At 40.1% G+C, this 19,916-nt stretch overlaps 1 protein-coding gene across 1 annotated transcript in view; it reads right to left on the bottom strand.

The window, feature by feature from the left end:
* Positions 1-16,258, bottom strand: part of TMC2 (transmembrane channel like 2) — an 82,144-nt gene extending 65,886 nt beyond the window's left edge. Inside the window, exons 1-2 of the mRNA XM_056800672.1 lie at positions 16,111-16,258; positions 865-1,210 (exon numbers count right to left, since the gene is read on the bottom strand). Coding sequence (XP_056656650.1) covers positions 865-1,210; positions 16,111-16,258 — 494 coding nt within the window. The remainder of the gene's footprint in view (positions 1-864; positions 1,211-16,110) is intronic.
* Between the last annotated feature and the right edge of the window lie 3,658 nt (positions 16,259-19,916).

Here is a 19,916-nt window from a genome sequence, read left to right on the forward strand (position 1 = left end):
AATGAATGGATGAAATTTTATTTTGATTATTTTGACCATTAGTTTTTTCTACTTTCTCCCTAAGCTTCCTCTCAGAGCTGCTAAAAACTATCAAATTGACAAAATAGAATTTCATAGTTTTTTCCCTTCTATTTCCATAGGAAGCATTTAAAAATGGAGATTTCAACCCCAGACTTCAATCCCCAGAAGTCCTTGGTAGTTCCCAGGATTCCCTGAAATCTCACCAGAGGTCCTCACCTGGGCTGAGAGCAAAAGGGATATTTAACCTGACTGTACCACCTACTCACTCTCTCTTTGCTTCCGCTTCCAAGCACACGTGTCTCTCAAGATGTAGAGTAAGTGAAATTGAATAGGCTTTCAGCCCTCCTAGGCACGTGCTTTCTTATTTTGTGTTTTCTTTATTTCTTAATCTTTAATAAACCTCTAAAAATACAATACTTTTAGCAGAGTAACTAATTTTAACTGTTACACTCATCAGAGGTAAGTAGCCCAAAGATGGAGAGAAGGAATAGAGAATCCTTGAGGCTGGCTAAGTTTCCAAATGACTGATGAACATCTCCAAGACAGGAGATGGTGGGGTCCCTCTAAAGCAGAGTTTCTTCCCTTTTTTATAGTATGGCCCCCACTGGCACCTTGGTCAAGGTTATAGAGTCTTTTTCAGAAGGATATTTTTAAATGCATAAAATAAAATACATAGGATGACAAAGGAATCCATAGGCTAGTGAAAATAAAAATGTAGTTTTTTTTCCTCTTTGGATTCTTGGACCTCCATCATCTATCCACTGACTCTTTTGGGGTTCATGGATCCCAGGGTAAGAAGTCCCTTCCTAGGATTAGATTAAGTTTGGAGGTAAAATATCCTACCTGTATTTCTTCAGGTGCTTCTCTTTCTTCTTCCGAATTTGTTTTTCTTTGTTTTTGGCTTCTTTCTGTTCCTTATTGGAAGCCTTCCTCTCCCTCTTTCTCTTCCCATTAGAAGACTTCTCGGCTTTGTTCCATTCATCTTCCCCAAACATTTCACGGTGTTTTCTCCGTACATCTTTCTTCTGGTGGAGAGCCTTGATCTTGATTTCTCTACTGCCTTCTTCCTTTTCTTCTTTTCTGCAATCATGAGTTCTCTTTTTCCTATTGGAGAGAGCCTGTTGCTTACTTGGTATGGTGTCTGACTTTGGGATTGGCTTTCTAAAGGTTTTCTTCCCTTCCACCAAATCTGTACAGAATAGAAATGGACATGGATGACACCAGCTTGCCTCATGTTCTGGGATGGGGAATCCACTCATTCTGGTGTGCAGAGTTCTCCAGTTTCCTCTGAGGAAATTGGAAAAGCAAAAGTAAAAAAGGCTAGAGGGGTCCAGGCGACTTTTCTACCTGGGTGACAGCCAGTAACACATTTTCACTGTTTTTATTGGATAGTTTAGAATCCTCGAAATCTTGTTTACTGAAGTCAAGAAAAGAATTAGCCCAATGCATGTGATCCAAATCCAAATTGCCTCTAAAGTCATCTAGAAACCTGGGGCAAATTACATCAGCCAGTCAGTCCCATAACTCTTAGTTCAGAGAGGAATGGTTCAAACCAAGCGGGATGATATTACTTGTTTTCCTTGCTGTAGGGCCCCTGAGGGGGACTATGCTTTGATAGAACTTTTTTCATGAGTTGACAAAGTATCATTTCTTAGAAGCCAGGCTGCCATTAGCTATTTGGTCTCCACCTGGAGGTGTGGGTTCACATGCTACTTCTGATACCTCTTCTTTGGTGGCGGGGAGCAGCATGTTGTAGTGTCACTGTGTACCACAAAGTACAGAACTGGAGTCAAAAGGTCTAGCTCCAAATCCTGGCTTTGTCTCTTACCTGTCAATCTCTTGGCCTCAGTTCCTCATTTGCTAAATGATGGAGTTGGTCAAGATGGCTTCTAAGTTACCTTCCTCGCCTAAATCTATGTTTCTGAAATCTGTGTCCTCCCCACCCCTCCAACTCCAAAAATGGGAATAAGAAAACTCATCTTAAAAAAGAAGGGACTAATAATAAACATAAAATAAAAATTCAAATAATAAATACATAATTTATTAAAGAAATAAAATGAAAGAATAAGGTAAAATGTAAATAAATAACATTTATTTAATTAATAAAAAATTTTTTTAGTCATTGTGGCTTGGGAACCTCAGGTGGTGACCCAAGACCAAAGTTACTCAATAGTCTATTCATTTGCAATGGGTTCGCAGGAAGCCTGTGAATGTAGTAGATTCTTGAGAGCTTCCTGGCTCTCTGAATTGTAGTTCCTAAGTACGTGCATTGTGTATCCCTAGGGTGTGCTTCCGGCCATGATGCCAATCTAACTCAGCAAAGTTTCCTGGTTAGTCCTAGCCCTAAAGTCAATGACATTTTCCCCATGGCCTCTACCCCTCCACCTCTAGCCCCCATCTTGTAAATTTTCCCTTCTTAATGGAATTTCCTCATTTCCTATCCCAGATATCTAAGAAGTATCTGGTTTCCTCATCCTTTTTTAACATCAGGACCTCCTCTCTCCAATCGTTTTATTAACAGCTAATCTCAGGAAACAGTCTAATAAACGCAAAGCCTTAAAATGTAAATGTCTTACAACTTGTTGTCTTGGACATCTAGGTGTTAGGTGACTTGCCCAGGGTCACACAGCAGTACGTAAAGGGGTGCTTGTCCCTCTCATGCCATCTCAACTCTAAGGGTGGTTCTCTAGTTCCTGCTATCAACTATGTCATATAAACAGCAAGTCATATAATCAGTGTCAGAGAAATTATTTGAACCTAGTCCTTCTTGACTCAAAGACTTGTGTTGTTTCCCCTCTCACTGTGCTGAAAAGATCAAACAAAGCCTATGTCTAGGCAGTGGTTGGAAAAGTATGGCTTAGGGATCCCTGGGATCTCCAAGACCCTTTGAGAAGGTTGGCGAGATCAAAACTATTTTCATAATATGAAGATATTTTAATTTCTAATTAAATTAATTTACAACATGGTAAATATCCATAGATTTAACCTACCAAAATGAAAGTTCTTTGAATGGGGTCCTCATTCAATTAGAAATATAAACCAAGAAGTTTGAACTCAGGTCTTCTCGACTCCATGACCAGTGCCCTATCCACTACGCCATCCTGCCTCTCTGGGGTTGTTGTGGAGATCAAACAGAAAGATATATATATATATATATATATATATATATATATATATATATATATAATGCTTTGTAAACTTTAAACCCCATGCAAATGTTATCTCTTATCTATAGGCAGTCCCTTAAGACTTCCCTGCAACTTAAATACTTTTAGTTAATAATAGTTCTCCCTCCTATCATGCTTATTCTTCTTCATACTTAAACCCCTCTGTCATAGAAATGAAACTAGCACACAGTGATTGTTCACAGGGAAAGAGAATCCAAAATGCCAGCATTTCCAGCAAGAGACTCTCATGCAACTATCAGCTCCAACTAAATTCAATCATTCTCCCTTGTAGTCACGATGTGACTTGCTCAGTTCTATTATGCAAGAATATCCTTAATTCCAGATGACTCTGAGTCATAGGATCAACGATGCCAGGCTGGAATCCACTTTCAGGGGTTCATCTAGTCCAACCCTTCTCTTTACAGATGAGGATATGATGGTTCCTAGAAACAAAATGGTCTGGCCAGGGTCACACAGCTAATTGCAGGATAGAAAAAAGGAGCCAGAAGAGCAGGCTGTCTAGTTCTACAGGCATGGTTGGGCTTCAGACCTACTTCAGCCTGGCTATCTTCAGGGATGACAACTTACATGTGTACCCCATCTTTTGCTCTCTCTTATATTATCTTGATTTGTTTATCAGAGATCAAGATCTCTCCCTCTTTCCTAAGGCTGCTATTATTGAACCCTTGTACCTCACTCAGTGCCCTAACTTAGATGTCATGGCAGAGGGTCTCCTTCCACATAAATTCACACTTTGCCACTCATCTGTGGAGTTGAGGGAGTCCCTTTGATCTCCTGCTATTTTGGCAGTTTATTTGCTTCTTGATTGGGGAGGTAGGACTGATGTGGTTGGAACTCCTAAATCCAGGAGTGACATGAGGTTGGATGGTGTCGTGGCATTCTGGATTTGGAATCAACATGCACTAGAGTCATGTCTCCTCTAGATGTGGGCAAGAATGGCTTGGACCTTCATGGACTTCTGAGATTTGGAGTTTTTGCTTATTTCTTGAGATAAGGAAATATGACATGGTTTGGGACAGGGGTCAGACTAAAAGGAGAGCTTAATAGATAGGAGAGAGGTCAGTTAGAATAATAGAAGGGAATGGTAGGAATTTCCCTATCCAAGGAGTATCATGATGACCTGGCAAGCAGTGGTGGCCACATCTTCAGTTCTCCTCCTCATAGTCATGCCTCTTTCTGGGACACTAGAGAGGTAAAAGCTAAAGCTTTATTTAAAAAAAATTGGGGGCATTCATTCAGGTGGCTAGAACTCTGAAGAAGAATAAAAATCCCAGACATAGGGGAACTGACTGTCATTACCCCCTCTCCTTGCCTTATTTTAATTATTTCTACTCACTTTTTAGTTGATTTTCTTGGATTCTCTAACTACACCATCATAATAACTGCAAAGAGTGATAATTTAGTTTTTTTATCATCTACTTTAATCCCTTCAATTTCATTTTCTTCTCCAATTGCTAGCATTTCTAGTACAATATTAAATAATAGAGGTGATAATGGGCATCCCTGCTTCACTCCTGATCTTATCGGGAATTTGCCTTACTTTAGATGGATGTCACTAGCACCTATTTCTAAACTTTGTTTTTTATTCTGTTAATATTAGACTACGTTAGACTAATATACATTTTATTCTGTTAAAGACTACATTAGATGAATCTTAAAGACCTTTGTGCACCGCATTTATTTGTCTCTTCTCAGTGGAAGTGGTTAGATCCCTGGATCTGGAATCGAGAAAGGTCAAGAAGACCTGATCCACTTCCTAGCTGTGTGACCTAGACAAATGACTTACCCCCTGTTTGTCTCAGTTTTCTCAAATGTAAACTAGGGATAATAAGAGGACCTTCTTTACAGGATTGTGGTGAAGATCAAATAAGAAAGTATTTCTAAAAAATGCTGCTTGGCATAGTGCCTGGCATAGAAAAGGTGCTCCCTATAGAATAGGTTCAACCCCGTCATTTTACAGATGGAGAGCTAAAGCACAAATGGGTTATTTTTGGTCTTTTAAATAAGCACCTGCCTTCCTATTTCCTTTTTTCCCTTTGTTCATGACATGAGGATGTGGGACAGCTCTGGGAACCATGCAGGGGAAAGTGACCCCTCCTGGATCAGGACTAGGAGCCCAACCTTCAGCCTATGTTGGAGAATTTTCTCCCTCTAACTGGGATGGGGAGTGGGCATTCTTGAAAGCCATCCTTCATTTCATAACAACTCTTACAGGGGCAAAATGACTATGATTTGGGGTCCTTTAAATCTCCTTCAACAGACCCCAAAACCTAACAAAGCAGCCCCAGGACCTTGGGCAAGGCATTTATTTAGCTCTTGGAGGGTCAGTTCCTTCATCTTTAGAATGAGGACAATAACTGTCATTTATTTGTCGTAGGTGCAGCCCTTTGTAAGTCTTAAAATGTTACACAAATGTGAGTAATGATAATAATAATAATGCTATTTATATAGTGCTTTAGGGTTGGCAAAATACTTAAGACAAATCTCATTTTATTTTTTCTAACAACGTTGGGAGGGGAATGTAATTATTATTCTCATTTTAGAGATGAGGATACGAAAGCAGACAGAAGCTAAGTGACTTTGTTTGAGGTGGATTGCTATTATGAACCTTGAGAACCTCCCCACCCCCTTTTTCATTTATCAGGAGCTACAGGGAAGCAGAATCCAAGCAGGCATTAAAGGCTTAGATCATTCCTAGTCTATAGGTTCTTATGGCTCTAGAACTGGTACCCCTTTATCTTTCTTTAGGCTCCACAATTCCCAGGCCTTCCTATCTTTGGAACACCATGAGTCACATCTACTCATTCATAAATAATTGATGCAGCAATTTAAGGTTTTCAAAGCACCTTACAAATATTATATTGATGCCTCATAACAACCCTGGGATGTAGGTGTTATTTTTGTCCCCATTTTAGAGATGAGAAAACCAAGACAGAGAGAGGCTCAGCGATTTTCTCAGCATTACCCAGCTGGGAAGTGTCTGAGGATGGAACTCTATCTACTGCATCACTATCCTCCCTTAGAAGGCAAAGGGCAAGGGCATTAGGGGCTCCATCCACCTTGTTAATAGTTCTTTTTTCGCAAGATTTTCTATCTTGCCACTGTGTGTGGAATGAGAAGCTCATAGACTCTTTGACTCAGGATGTTAGAGTTGAAGGAGAACTCAGAGACCATCCAGTTCAATTTTCCTGTTTCACAGAGGAAGAGAATAAGGACCCAACTGAGGCACAAATTCTCTAGTCAGCAAGGTGGAATGAGCGAAAGATTAAATGACTGAGGAAACTAAGATTAATTTTCTGAGCATATGGATTAATTAAGGAAAGCATGCCAATTGTCTAACAAATTGGGACCAAGTCCCTTCCTCAGTTTGGTAATGGACCCTGAATCATACAAGGAAAGACAGATTTTTTTATATATTAAAAACAATAAAATATATTTATATTTATATATTAAAATTTATATATTAAAAACAATAAAATAAAGTCTATTCATTTAAAGGAAAAATACCATATTAGGTAATCCAATTTCCAATTGTATGAAAGATTAGGGTCTTTCCAAGTTGGGATGGGGAGAATGAACAGGTGGAATTCTCTGAATTCGGAAGGTCCCCATGTCTGTATACAATCAAAGGAACATGAAAGCAATAACTAATTGATCAGTGTGGGGCCAGCTTTTGGAGAAGACATATGGGTTGCTTAAGATGTACAATAATGAGAAAACTTCTTATATCAGTCTTAGAATTTGATTGCATTTCTGGTCAACATAACTTAGGTCCTTAGCTAAGGGTCTCTAAAAAGCACTCTAAACAGGGGTCCAGTTTCTTGGCCATGTAGGGCTAGGTTCAAACAATTTTCACCCCATCCCAATTCTCACAATTAAATAAACTTTTCTTACAGGACAGAATTTGGTCTAAGCCCATAATTGCATAGAAAGGGAACTAAGCTAGCTCCAAAATTGAGCCACAAGATGGAGTCTTCTCAATGGTCCACTCAATTTCCATAATTAATCACTTTCTGTCCTAATCCCTCAATTTTCTTCACAGAGGGTACTTTACTTGTTCCTTGCTACAACTGGGGCCAGAGAGTTGGTGTAGTGGCTAGAACACTGAACCTGGAGTCAACCAAGATCTGAGTTCAAATGTGCCTTAGAAACAAGTTGCATGATCTGGGATATTTGCCTCAGTTTATTAATCTGTAAAATGATCATAATAATAATAGGGTCTGTTATGAAGATCAAATGAGATAATATTCAAATGCTAGATGCTGTTGTTATTGTTATTAGTATCTATCATCATATCCCCTTAAAGCTTCCACAAAGCTCTTTGGGAAAGCCATTACAGCTGGAAGGTAAATTTTCTACAGCCATGCTAGATATGTGCTCCTACTCTGGTTCTTGCTTTATTATTATTGGACTATAATTCCTTGGAAGAGAACTACCAAGTTCTCAGATCATTGACTTAGAAGGGACCTTAGAGCCAAATTGTTCAATCCCATCACATTTTAAAGATGGGGAAACTGAGAACATGAAAGGGTTAATTGACTTGCCCAAGGTCACAGAGGAAGAACTTAGGAGAACTAGAATTCAAGACTTAAATTTCTGACAGTAAATTTAGCCTGGGCATCCACTGGGCCCCCCTACTTTTTCTATTCATCTTTCTTTGTACCTAACATGTACAGTTTGCATAAGTAGCTGCTCAGCTATTATTTTTGTCTGTATCTATGGTTTTGTTGGCCTAGGGAACTCCCAGTGAGGGAAATCTCTCTACTGATGCAGACTGGCACCAGTTCTGCCATTTAACTTCTCTCTGTAGTGAGTCCAAAGACTTTAAGTGACTTGCCCAAGGTCAGACTGCCAGTATGTGTCAGAGGCAGGACTTGAATTTCTCTCTCTCTTCATGACACCTAAGGTGGCTTTCTAGCTACTCACTTCCCTGAACTGCAGCTCCATAGTTACTGCTGAATAATTTATTATTATTTTGAGTCTAATCCCCAAGTGTTTCCCACCATAGCCTTTGGAAGTGTTCTTGGCTATTGCCAGAGCAGAAGAAATCTCTCCTTTAGCAGGGAAGGACTTTAGTGTCATCTCAGGCAGCATCTAGTTAATTCCTCTAGTCTTGGTTTTTCAATTAACTGGCATTGTGACCTTGGGCAGATCATACTTCTTTGGGACTCAGTTTCCCCATGTGTGAGACAAAGGAGTTGTCATTGATGGTCTCTAAAGTCCCTTCCAGTTCTGAATAGATGACCCTGCCTGTCATCCTATTGTGACAGAGTCTGGCACTAAAGAAAAAGTCTTGTCACACTATGATCTCTTATCCATAAGTCAGGAAAAAAGGAATAAATGAAACAGGTTAATATTAAAATAGTATGTCATAGCAATTAGGGGCCATCAAGGAAGAAGGTTTTTATCCTCAGAAAATTATTGACTATATCTATTTAGCAACTAAATAGAATATATTAGTGTGCAGGAGGAGATCTGACCCATTTCGAAGGTTTGTACAATAAAGATAATCTTTAAAATGACTTTTTCCTTTTTTTTTTCCTATTAAGGATAGGCAGAAGAAATAGGATAATCAAATGATTCATTCAGTAATGATTCTAAGGAGGACATTTTAATACATTTATTTGCTATTTCTCTAATGACTTTCTAGAAAATAACCTCAATATACTTACTCTGGGCTTTTGAACTGAAAATCCTAAGACCTCAGAGAATGGTGAAATCCTTCTTTCACTGTGAAGAAGGCATTATGGTTCAGAGGATAGATCTATGCTCCTGGAGTCATGATGACCTGAATTCAAATCCAGCCTCAGATTGAGACCCTAGAAGGTGTGGAGATACTGATGAGGAAGTGAGGTGGGAAGAAGTAAGGGGCAGAATGACGATCTTGTTCCTTCCATTCCCATCTCTGATCTACCCAACCCCAGAGTTCCTTTTATCCAAAAGTTCACTCAGAAAAATAGAATGTCACAGTGGAAGGGGACAGGAGAGAGCATTCAGGTCAATAATAAGAGTAATAATAGCTAGCATTTGAAGAGCACCTTAACATTTGCCAAGCACCTCACCAATAGTAGCTCATTTTATCCTCACAATGATTGTGAAAGAGAGGTGGTATTTTTAACCCCTTTTTAGAGGTGAGGAAACTGAGGCATAGAGGTTAAGTGACTTGCTCATTTATAGCCAGTAAGTGTCTGAGGCAGGATTTGAACTTGGATTTTTCTGGCTCAAAGTGACCCTTAGCATCAGCAAGCATCATCTGCAATGGGGATAAACTAGAAGCCTTCCCAATAAGATCAGGAGTGAAACAAGGATACCCATTATCACCTCTGTTGTTTAACATTGTATTCAAAATGATCCTTAGCTGTGTGACCCTAGGGAAGTCACTTATCCTATGTTTGCCTCAGTTTCCTTTTCTGCAAAGCAGAGGTAATAATATAGGACCTATCTCTACCTCCCCAGAGTGTTGTGAGGATCAAATGAGTTAATCATGAAGCACTAAACATAGTGCTTGGCATAAAGTAAGTGCTATCAAATGTCAGTTATTAATTATTACTATATAGAGAAGGATTCCTGAGGACTACATATTGGCTTAGGAAGATGCAAATTAATATTATCTATGTTTTGTTGAATTTTTAATTATTTCCTTAATTTTTCCCCAATTATATTTAAGGTTGGTTTGAGTGTACTCAGGAGGGTTGTGGGTTCTAGTCTAGTGTTTGAATGCTCTGGTGTGGTAGATGGCCTTGGAAGACCCATGTCTCTGACACATACTGACTGTGCCTCAGAGAAAGTTCCTCATCTTCTCAGTGCCCTTGTGAATTCCCTAAGACTAAGAGTTGGGGACAACTAGGTTGCACAGCTTGGAATTAGTGGAATCTGAGTTCAAATTTGACCTCAGGTATTTTCTAGCTGTGTGAGCCTGGGCAAGTCACTCAACCCCAGTTACCTAGCCTTTGCCCTTTTGTCTTAGAGTTGTTACTAAGACAGATAGTAAAGGTTAAAAAAAAAGACAGAATTGCAGAGAAGGTGACAATCTGCACTGAGAGAAGGAGTTTTCTCACTAGAAGTTTGCATAGGATGGGAGGTCCTAGGTTCAAATCTGGCCTCAGACACTTCCCAGCTGTGTGACCCTGGGCAAGTCACTTGACCCCCATTGCCTAGCTCTTACCACTCTTCTGCCTTGGAGCCAATACACAGTATTGACTCCAAGACGGAAGGTAAGGGTTTTAAGAAAAAAAAAAGAAGTTTGCATAGGGACAATCCCTCTTTCTATTTGCTTTTTCCCTCTGTCCTGTGTTTTCCATCTTATACCCAAAGGGGTTCTCCTCACTGATCAGGTCTAGAGACTTCCCCTTGCACCAATCCAATCCATACATATCCACATTTATTAAGCACCTACTATGTGCCAGGCACTGGGTTAAGTTCCCAGGATACAATTATCCTCACCTTTCACTGCCCATCCCAGATGTATCTGACCTAATAATTCCTCTTTCAGGAAAAGAGGCTAGGTCCCTTCCCTAGCTCCATTAAGGGATTAAGGGGATGCTGATGATGGTGAGGATAATAATAGAAACTCATTTATACAGCACTTTACAAAGTGCTTTCCTTACAAGGACTCAGAGAGAGAGGCAGACTAAATAAAAGGCAGGATGGTTCTTGAGCTACTACAATTTAAGGCTGCACTGAGACTTTTGGGACAACCTATGTTATTACTCTGGTTTTATAGATGAAGAAAGAAAAGCTCCCAGCAATGGAACTAGAAAGTGATCAAGACATCTCAGAACTGAACTGAGGTCTTTTAACTCCCAATTCAAACCCCTTTCTGCTATATTATTTGACACTTGGGGGATATAATGCATTTTTTTTTGGTGCTCTTAATAAGACTGGATTCCTAAGAAAAGCTAGCAAAAATGTTGGGTAGAAAGGGACATGTCTAGGCTCTCTGTCCTCCAAGGGAGTCACTAGAGGAGATGTGGTGATAGCGAGGTGGAAAGGGGCAAAGCGCAGAATATTGTCTTGTTCCTTCCATTCCCATCTCTAGTCTACCCAAGCCAGGAGGTCCTGCTATTCCAAGGTTCACACAGAAACACAGAATCTCACAGTGGAAGAGGACAGCAGAAATCATTCAGGCTAATAGTAATGATAGCTAGCTTTTGTATAGTACTTTAAAATGCCTCCTCCAGAGAGATCCTTGTCCTAGACTGAACAAAAAACTCTCAAGTCCCTTTTAATCACCTAAGCCAGAACTCAGCTAAAGACAGTCAAAACCATAATTACTTGTCCAATCACTCTAGTCTCTGGCTGTGGCATCTAGGCTTCTCCCAGCACCTTAGACTGAGACGAATGCTTCCTTCCCAAGATGGTGGCAGGGTCCATGTCCTTCCCCGTCTCCAAAAATCTATCTAAGCACATTGAATTCATTGGAAGTCCCAGAACTGAAGTTCTGCCCATCTTTTCATATTAATCTTTCTACCTCAATTAAATATCCTTAAATTTATTTTGGTAGTTCTGTGTTTTTTTTTTTCAGGTTGACATAATAAAGATGAAGTAGCTTGGAAATCCATCCCTCCCATAATCCCCTGTGACTGGGGACCACAGTGGGATAGTTGTGACCATTTTTTTCTGCACAATTAATTTCTTCCCAATGTTTCACTAGAATTCTTAGAATTTCTGACTGCTTTGTCTTTCATTTCTTTTGAAAAAGACTTTTTTTCTGCTTCCACAGTGATGTTATTTTTATTTATTTATTTGTTAAAGTTCCCAATTATCTCTTCCTCTTCTCCTCTTTCTAGCACTAAAGAAGTAAAAAAAATGGTGGTCTGTCCATTTTCACTCTTATTTTATCCTCACAACAACCTTGGGAGACAGGTGCTATTATTATTGTCTCCTTTTCAGAGGTGATGTAACTGAGGCACAGAGGTTCAATGACTTATAAATTCCCATCTCTTGATAAGAGAATAAACTCCTTTAGTTTTCTTTGTTCTTCCAAGGTTACTGAGCATGGATGGAAAGAACCCCACAAAAATAGAGATGGCTTCATTTAGTATGAATTTATGTTGCAGATCTTAGCTGGTGACACAGCTTGGGGTAGGGATAGAAAGGAGTTTAGGACTCCAAGTTCAAGTCTTGCCTTTGATACCCATTGGCTGTCTGACCTTGGGCAAATAAATCACTTAATCCCTCATTGACCCCAGACAACTTCCAAGATAATTTTAAGTCACAGAGCAGGTGCTGAACTATATCAGTAGAGGGAGTTTTCTTTCTGGAAGTTCCCTCCCTCAACAGACTTAACCGCCAAACCTCAGCTAGATTCCCTTCTTCCTTTCTCAAGTACTTATCTCATTTTCCATAGTCTTCTGTATTTCCACTCCTGCTAAATAGGGAGATTTTAGCTTAAAAAAAATCCATCTACCAAGCAGATTTTCCATTGTCCTGTGACTTAGTCCCAAAGAGTTTTCTCAGACACCGAACAGGATCACACAGGTGGTATGTGTCAGAGGCAGAACTTGAAAACCAAGACTTTTTTTGTTTTTTTAAACCTTTACCTTCTGTCTTGGAGTCAATATTGTATTGCCAACCAATGTATTGGTTCCAAGGCAGAAGAGTGGTAAGGGTTAGGCAATGGGGGTTAAGTGACTTGCCCAGGGTCACACAGCTAGGAAGTGTCTGAGGCCAGATTTGAACCCAAGACCTCCCATCTCTAGGCCTGGCTCTCAATCCACTAAGCTACCCAACTGCCCCCCAAACCAAGTCTTCTTGATGCCCACAGCCTCATTTCTAGCCATAATGCTGTATTCCCTTTTTTTGTTTGTTTGTTTCTGAGGATGTGGGTTCTTATTAGATGTCAAAGACAATCATTCTATGGCAGGGAAGATATTAAATCATCATCTAGTTCCTGTGGGTGAAAACAAGTGGAAAACCTGTCTCCAAACGTGGGTATACAATCATTTCAATATCTGAAATTAAATGAAAACGATAAAAACCAACCACTACCACCAGCACTCCCAACCATCCCTCTGTCTGTGGTGCTGCAAAGCTATGCTGTTTGAGAGCTGGGGATTTAGGTGATTTCTCCTTGTTGCAAATAGTTTACAATGACCACCAACCTGGGCTAAGTTAGGAGGCTGGACAGTAATGAGAATGGACTGAAATAGCCCAAATTCGTCAAGCCTATGTGAGCGTGGGGGAAAGAGGCTCCTTGCATGTAAGCAGGTTCCAATCTAAGTCTCCAACTCAGGAGATACACCTTGGAGTTGTTTCCTGAGATCAGAGGTGAAGTGAATTGCTCCAAGTCAAATAGGGAGTAAATTGATATAAGTCTCCTTACTTTCAGCATCAGAAAGAGGGAATAAGTGATCTTCTTCATATGTGCATGGCACAGATGTAGCACAGATGGAGAAGACAGCAGTGCTTTCTCTTCAGTGCTCTGTCTGGGAGAGGGACTGAGCTTGTGATTTCATTGGCATAGAGAACTCCCAGATGACTAATTCCCTCTACCACCCATGTCGTAGCAACTTGTAGTCTTACAGAATTGTCTGGGAGCCTAGTGACATGGACAGACCAGGTCGTCCTCGGTATCAGAGATGAGGCTTAAACATAGACCTTCTTGGTTTCCAAGCTGACTCCTTCTACTATCCCATGATGCCTCTATTAAAATACTACATTCAATTACAGAATTAAGCACGCTATATGTCCCAACACCAAATGGTAGAAGGCTTGGACTGTGTGGGCTCTCTTTCTGCTGAAACCTACTGTTTATCTTATGTGGTGGCACGAGAACCAACCCAGTAGCCAGGAATCCTGTCTTTCTATAACTAATTTGTTGACATTTGGCAGCTCACAACATCTCTAGGCTTCATTTTTTTTCATCAGTAAAAGGAGGTGTTGGACTAGATTTAACTGAATTCAGCTTAAAGTGCCCAAAGATCTCAAAGATGCTTACTAACTCTACAATTCAGATTCTGTAGCTCACTATCAAATTTTCCATTCCACCAATAAAATTCATTGGTCATGGGGCAGATAGAATATTCTTACCAGTGATTTACATTGCATTAATGATTTCTGGAGGAACCTAACATTGGCAGGAATCTCAGAAAAATGGTAAGATCCTATGGAAAGAATGTTGTCTCTGGAGTCAAGGACTTGGATTCAAATTTTACCTCTGATGTTGACTTACTTGTATGATCTTGGGCAAATTAGTTAATCTACATGTTTCCTTAGTTTCCTCATCTGTAATGTATGTGTGTGGGGTTGGGTTAAATCACTTTTTTTTTTGTATATTAGGCACTTATTCAACACATTAGGAGGCAAAAAGTAAAATTAAATCTAGCCCATGCCCTCATGTAACTTATGGATTAAATCACTTCTGAGATTCCTTCCAGGGCTGAAGCTACAACCCTCTACCTTAGCAGCTTCCTTTTGGTACTTCTCTGACAAGTAAGAGGTCATTTAACCTCTCTTTGAAGATTTCATGCTACTTCCTAAAATAGCTCATTTTGCTTTTGAGTAAATTTTTTTTGTTTGGAAGTTTTTCTTACACTGAATCTATATTTCTTTGCAACTTCTAGGCAAATCAAGCCAACAAACATTCATTAAACACCTACTATGGACCAGGGCAATTTTGGAATTTTGTTTCTTCTAGATTCGGAGGGGAGAGATCTAGTCCTATGATTTCCTTGGCGTAGTAGGGAGCACCCCATGAGGAAAATCCTTCTACCAAAGCAGATCAGTAACAGACCCACAGCTCAGTCCCTAGTCTTGCCTTCTGGCATCAAACAGAGCAGGTTCAATCATCTTTGCCCTATAACTGGCCAAATATTTGATTTCAACCACTGTTTCTCCCCCTGAGTATTTTCTTCTTTGGGCTAAATATCTTCATGTCCTTTAAGTGAGCTTCATTTGCCATGTTCTCATCTCCCAAAGTGACGTGAAGGTTTTGAGAGAGGAATGCTCATGGCTAATAGCCTTGTGATTAGGAAGCTAATCTAAAAATTCCATAAAGCTCCATCAAAATGTCAAAATCTAGGTTGTGAGTCTCATCGTACTGGTGTTAGGAATTAGCTCCTTGTGGGCAAAAGAAGAGTAATCTTACCTGCCAGGAACATATTTCCTTTTGAAAGATAGTTTGTCATGGCGGAGAGATTACTGGATGATATAAAAAAATCCCAGCTATCAGAAAGTTCAAATCTCGTCCCTGACACCAGCTATGTGACTGGGCAAATCATTTCAGATCTCGTAACCTCCGTTTTTCATATGTAAATTGTGATAATAGTAGGAACTATGTCAAACTATGAGACTCAAATGAGATGGCATATGTAAAATGTTTTACAAACTTTTAAATGCAATACACGTCAGTTATCAGGATCTTATATAGATTTTATAGAATATCAGAGATATAAAGGACTTCAGAGATCATCTAATTGGATTTCTTCATTTTATAGATGAGGAAACTGAGACACAGGGTCATTAAATGAGTTGCCCAAGGTCACACTACTAGTATAAGAGAACTTTCTCTAGAATCTAGGTTTCCTGGTACCTAAAACAGAAATTCAGTTTCTAAGATCAAAGGATTTGGAGCTGAAAGGAATCTTTGAGGTCTTCAAACCAAATCCCTACAGGAAACTAAGGCCCTGAGAGATTAAACATCTCAAGATTGTATAGCAAATAAATATTGGAGGCAGGATTTGAATTTAGGGCTTCTTGACTTCAAATTCAGTACTCCATCTCACCTTTCACAGGTACCTATCCCCAGCCTAAAAGGAACTTGGAGACAAGCACATAAGAAAGGATTTTGGCACTTTAATCACTGTAAGCAATCCCATCAATGCTCATCAATGTATACACAAGCCAGAAAAGCAGTTTTCACATGAGTATATCTCCCAAGACATGCAAGTCCTCCCTTTACCTCCACTGAGTGAGTTCTTCATAGGTCCATCCACGGTGATATTCACTGTAAGATAACAAAGGAATATGGGATGAGGGAACTTGCCTTTGGGATATTTCCCTTCATCCTTATATTCAGAATCTTTCAGGATCATATCAATCACCTGCATCTGGGAGTGAGCTTCTTTTCCTCCGATGAAGCCTCAAATCTCCCTCCTCTCCAGAGAGTCTGGACATTTCTGAATGTCCAGGAAAAGTCCTAAGTAAGATTTCACACCCAAAGAGCAATTTCAAAAAGGCTGCTCTTCCCAGTAAATAACAAAAAGCCCCCCTAAACCCCAAATAAGAATTATTGAAAGAGAACACCCCCAAAGATCCCAAAATCCATAACCCACCTTCTTCCACAAGGACCTGTAATTGGCTTTTCTTTTTCTGTGTCATGATCAATCGATCTTTTATTTGTTTCCTCTGGAGTCCTCTTGGTCCTTAGCACACACCGTGGCAAACCTCAATGACCATCATTGGCCTGCTTCCTTTCACATGGCTGGAGCAGGATGTTTTTTTGCCACTGGTCAATTTCTTCAAAGGTTTCCCAGGATGTAGTTGGGGAAAAGGAGCCAAAGGCAGGGGACTGGGAAGAAAGAGGAAGGGAGTGGGAGAAAGAGAATGAGAAAACACATGCTGAGTGTCGATCAATCCAGTCTGCACACTTTTCTGCTCCTGTTTCCTTGGTGCCAAGCTCTGGCCTGCCTTAGGTTACAGGGCATTATTTAAACATGAAGCAGGGCCCCAGACAGCAGACGTTGGAGGGGGTCATCTATCAGGGGCCACCACGGCTTCCATGCAATTCAGGCAGAGAATAGCAAGGCTTTTTAGATGAGTGTGTGATGTGGATTTGGAACACTCAGCCTATTTGCTAGGATGAGCTGCCCCTTTAAGGACACCCTTCCAGTTGTTGAATGCTTTATGAATTCTTCCAGTACAGTAATGCATTGGGTCTGGTGGATAGTTCCTTTCCTCCAGATATCTGGCCTTTGTGATTGCCCATTTGGCTGTTAATGCAGTAGTCTGGCTGTAGGACCAGGCAGGAAAATCGAAGAGCTTCTGATATCTAGGCTTTCATTGATAGAGTCGTTGTCTAGTGTGACTATTCTCCAGGGCTGCTGCTTAATAATTGACACCAGAAATGGCTGCTCTGTAACTCACTTTGAGTGTCTTGGACTAGAGTGGTCTGTAGGTAGCTTAAATATGAACATACCTGATGCATTCTCAATCCTCTTAGTACTTGGGGTTCTGCACTAAATTTGACTTGGATCTAAACTTCCTTTTGGAGCAGCGAGGCGGTATAGTGGATAGAATGCTGGGTCTGGAGCCAGGAAGAGTCATCTCCATAAGTTCAAATCCAGCCTCAGACACTTACTAGTTGTGTGACCCTGGGCAAGTCACTTAACTTTGCTTGTCTCAGTTTCTTCATCTGTAAAATGAGCTGGAGAAGGAAATGGTAAACCACTTTGGTGTCTTTGCCAAGAAAACTCCATATGGGGTCATGAAGAGTTGGATATAACTGAAACATCTGAATGATACAATCCAATACAAATTTAACTCTCTCACAGGCTCTCTAGCAGATAACAGGACATCTATTTGTTCTTGACTTCACCGAGATCTTACAGTTAGTTGGCATTTAATCAAGTTAAGAAAGAACCTAATTATCCTGATGGCTATTTGGGGCCTTTGTTTCCAAGGTGTACCAGACTTACTTTTGTTGCCAGGTATTTTGTGGATAGGTACACCTTTACCAGCTCATGATGTTCTCATTGATCCTTCATATATTTACCCCCTTCAGATAGCTGAGTGACCTTGGACAATTCACTTAACCTCTCTGTGCCTCAGTTTCTTCATCTGTAAAAGGAAGATAATAGGGGGCAGCTGGGTAGCTCAGTGGATTGAGAGCCAGCCCTAGAGACGGGAGGTCCTAGGTTCAAATTTGGCCTCAGCCACTTCCCAGCTGTGTGACCCTGGGCAAGTCACTTGACCCCCATTGCCTAGCCCTTACCACTCTTCTGCCTTGGAGCCAATACCCAGTATTGACTCCAAGACGGAAGGTAAGGGTTTAAAAAAAAAAAGGAAGATAATAATTTTACCTACTTCACAGAGATGTTGTGGAGATTAAATATGATAACATATGTAAAGTACTTTGTGACTCTTAAATCTATATGATGGTGGTGATTTCCAGGTGAATAACATAGCCTCCTTTAGGACAGAAATAATTTCATTTTTGCCTTTATAACCCTACCACCTAGCTCAGTGCCTCATATATGGTAGATGTTTAAATAAATCCTTGATGGATTGAATTGACTTGTGTTGTAGTGAAAAAAATTTAGTTTCCAAATTACATGTAATAACTCTTTTCACATATATTTTCTGAAATTATAAGATCCCAATTGTCTTCCCCCTTCTCTTCCCTCCCCTTCTCAGAGATGGTAAGCCATTTGATCTGGGTTATATATGTATTATCACACAAAACTTACTTCCATACTGATCATTGTTGTAAGAGAATATTCATATAAAGCCAAAACACCAAAATGAAAACCCAAGTAAACTAAACTGAGATATATGGTCTGCTTTGATCTGCATTCCAGCTCCAATAGTTCTTTCTCTGCTTGTGGATAGCATTCTTTGTCATAAGCCCTTCAGAATTGTTGTAGGTGACATTTTTGATTTTAATCTTGCCCAATTTTTGAGGGTTATCTGACTGTGTGAAACTATGATCGCTGACTTTCTCTTCTTCCTTCTGGGGACCTATAAATTGATAGGACAGATTCTATTCATCTCAGAAGACGAAAAGGGAGTTGGCCCTTCAAACAGATAAATTTTTATTCTTTTCTGTGCTCATCCCCAGGCACTCATTTAAGAGAGAATGTGCCTGGGATAAGCACTAGCATATTACTTGGTGAGGTTAGCTAGGAAGGCTTTGAGAGGAGTCTGCTAAGGGGAAATTGGAGTCTCTGATGCTGGGGTATTGATTTTTTAAAAACTTATTCAGCATCTTGGCTGTAGTACACCCATCCTGGAGGCCAGAGTTATAGCAAGAAGGCTCAGGAAACAACATTCTTTGAATGTTTTAATCTGTTAGAAGATGAATGAGAGAAAGCAATACATATTTGAAAGCAGAGAGCTTTAGATGTATGAGTTGGAAGCCAAAGAGGGATGGCTGAATTAGGAGGAGCCTGGGCAGGCTCCTTTCAGGGTCAGAGATTGCTTGCAGTTTCAATAACATGTTGGAAACAGGGTGATCCAGATGAAATATTAGTTCCGTGCATCTCAACATCCTTCTTTGATACTGTCTTTCTAGTTCTGAATCTCAGCTCTTCCAACTGGTTTCTTTTCCCCCTCAGTTCTTCTTTGGGTGTGAGTATTGCTATCAACTTGGCCTAGCTTTTTAGCTCTCCTTCCAAACCTGACTCTATTTCTTTGCTGCTTACTGCTTGTTGCTAATTTACTTGGTGCTAGGAGTGACCCTAAGTTGAAGGATTTGATTCCCTGATAGCTGACACTTGAGAGAAGGTATAGCTAATCAGCTTATTTTTATTCTGTTTTCTCTGTTAAATAGAATATTTGTTCTGTCTGGAAAGGATAGGGGGGAAATATTACTGAAACAGGTGATTCGGCATTAACTTATTAGGGATAAGAATAAGTCAGTGAAGCATTCATTCCACTCCATCTTACTGTATAAGGGAGGTGGAAAGATGAGACTCAAGCATTAGGGAGAGGCTGGGAAATAGATACAGAAGAAGGATCTCATTCAGAGACATAGGACACAGCCTTATG

Source organism: Monodelphis domestica, chromosome 5, assembly GCF_027887165.1.
Source record: "Monodelphis domestica isolate mMonDom1 chromosome 5, mMonDom1.pri, whole genome shotgun sequence".
Taxonomy (NCBI): domain Eukaryota; kingdom Metazoa; phylum Chordata; class Mammalia; order Didelphimorphia; family Didelphidae; genus Monodelphis; species Monodelphis domestica.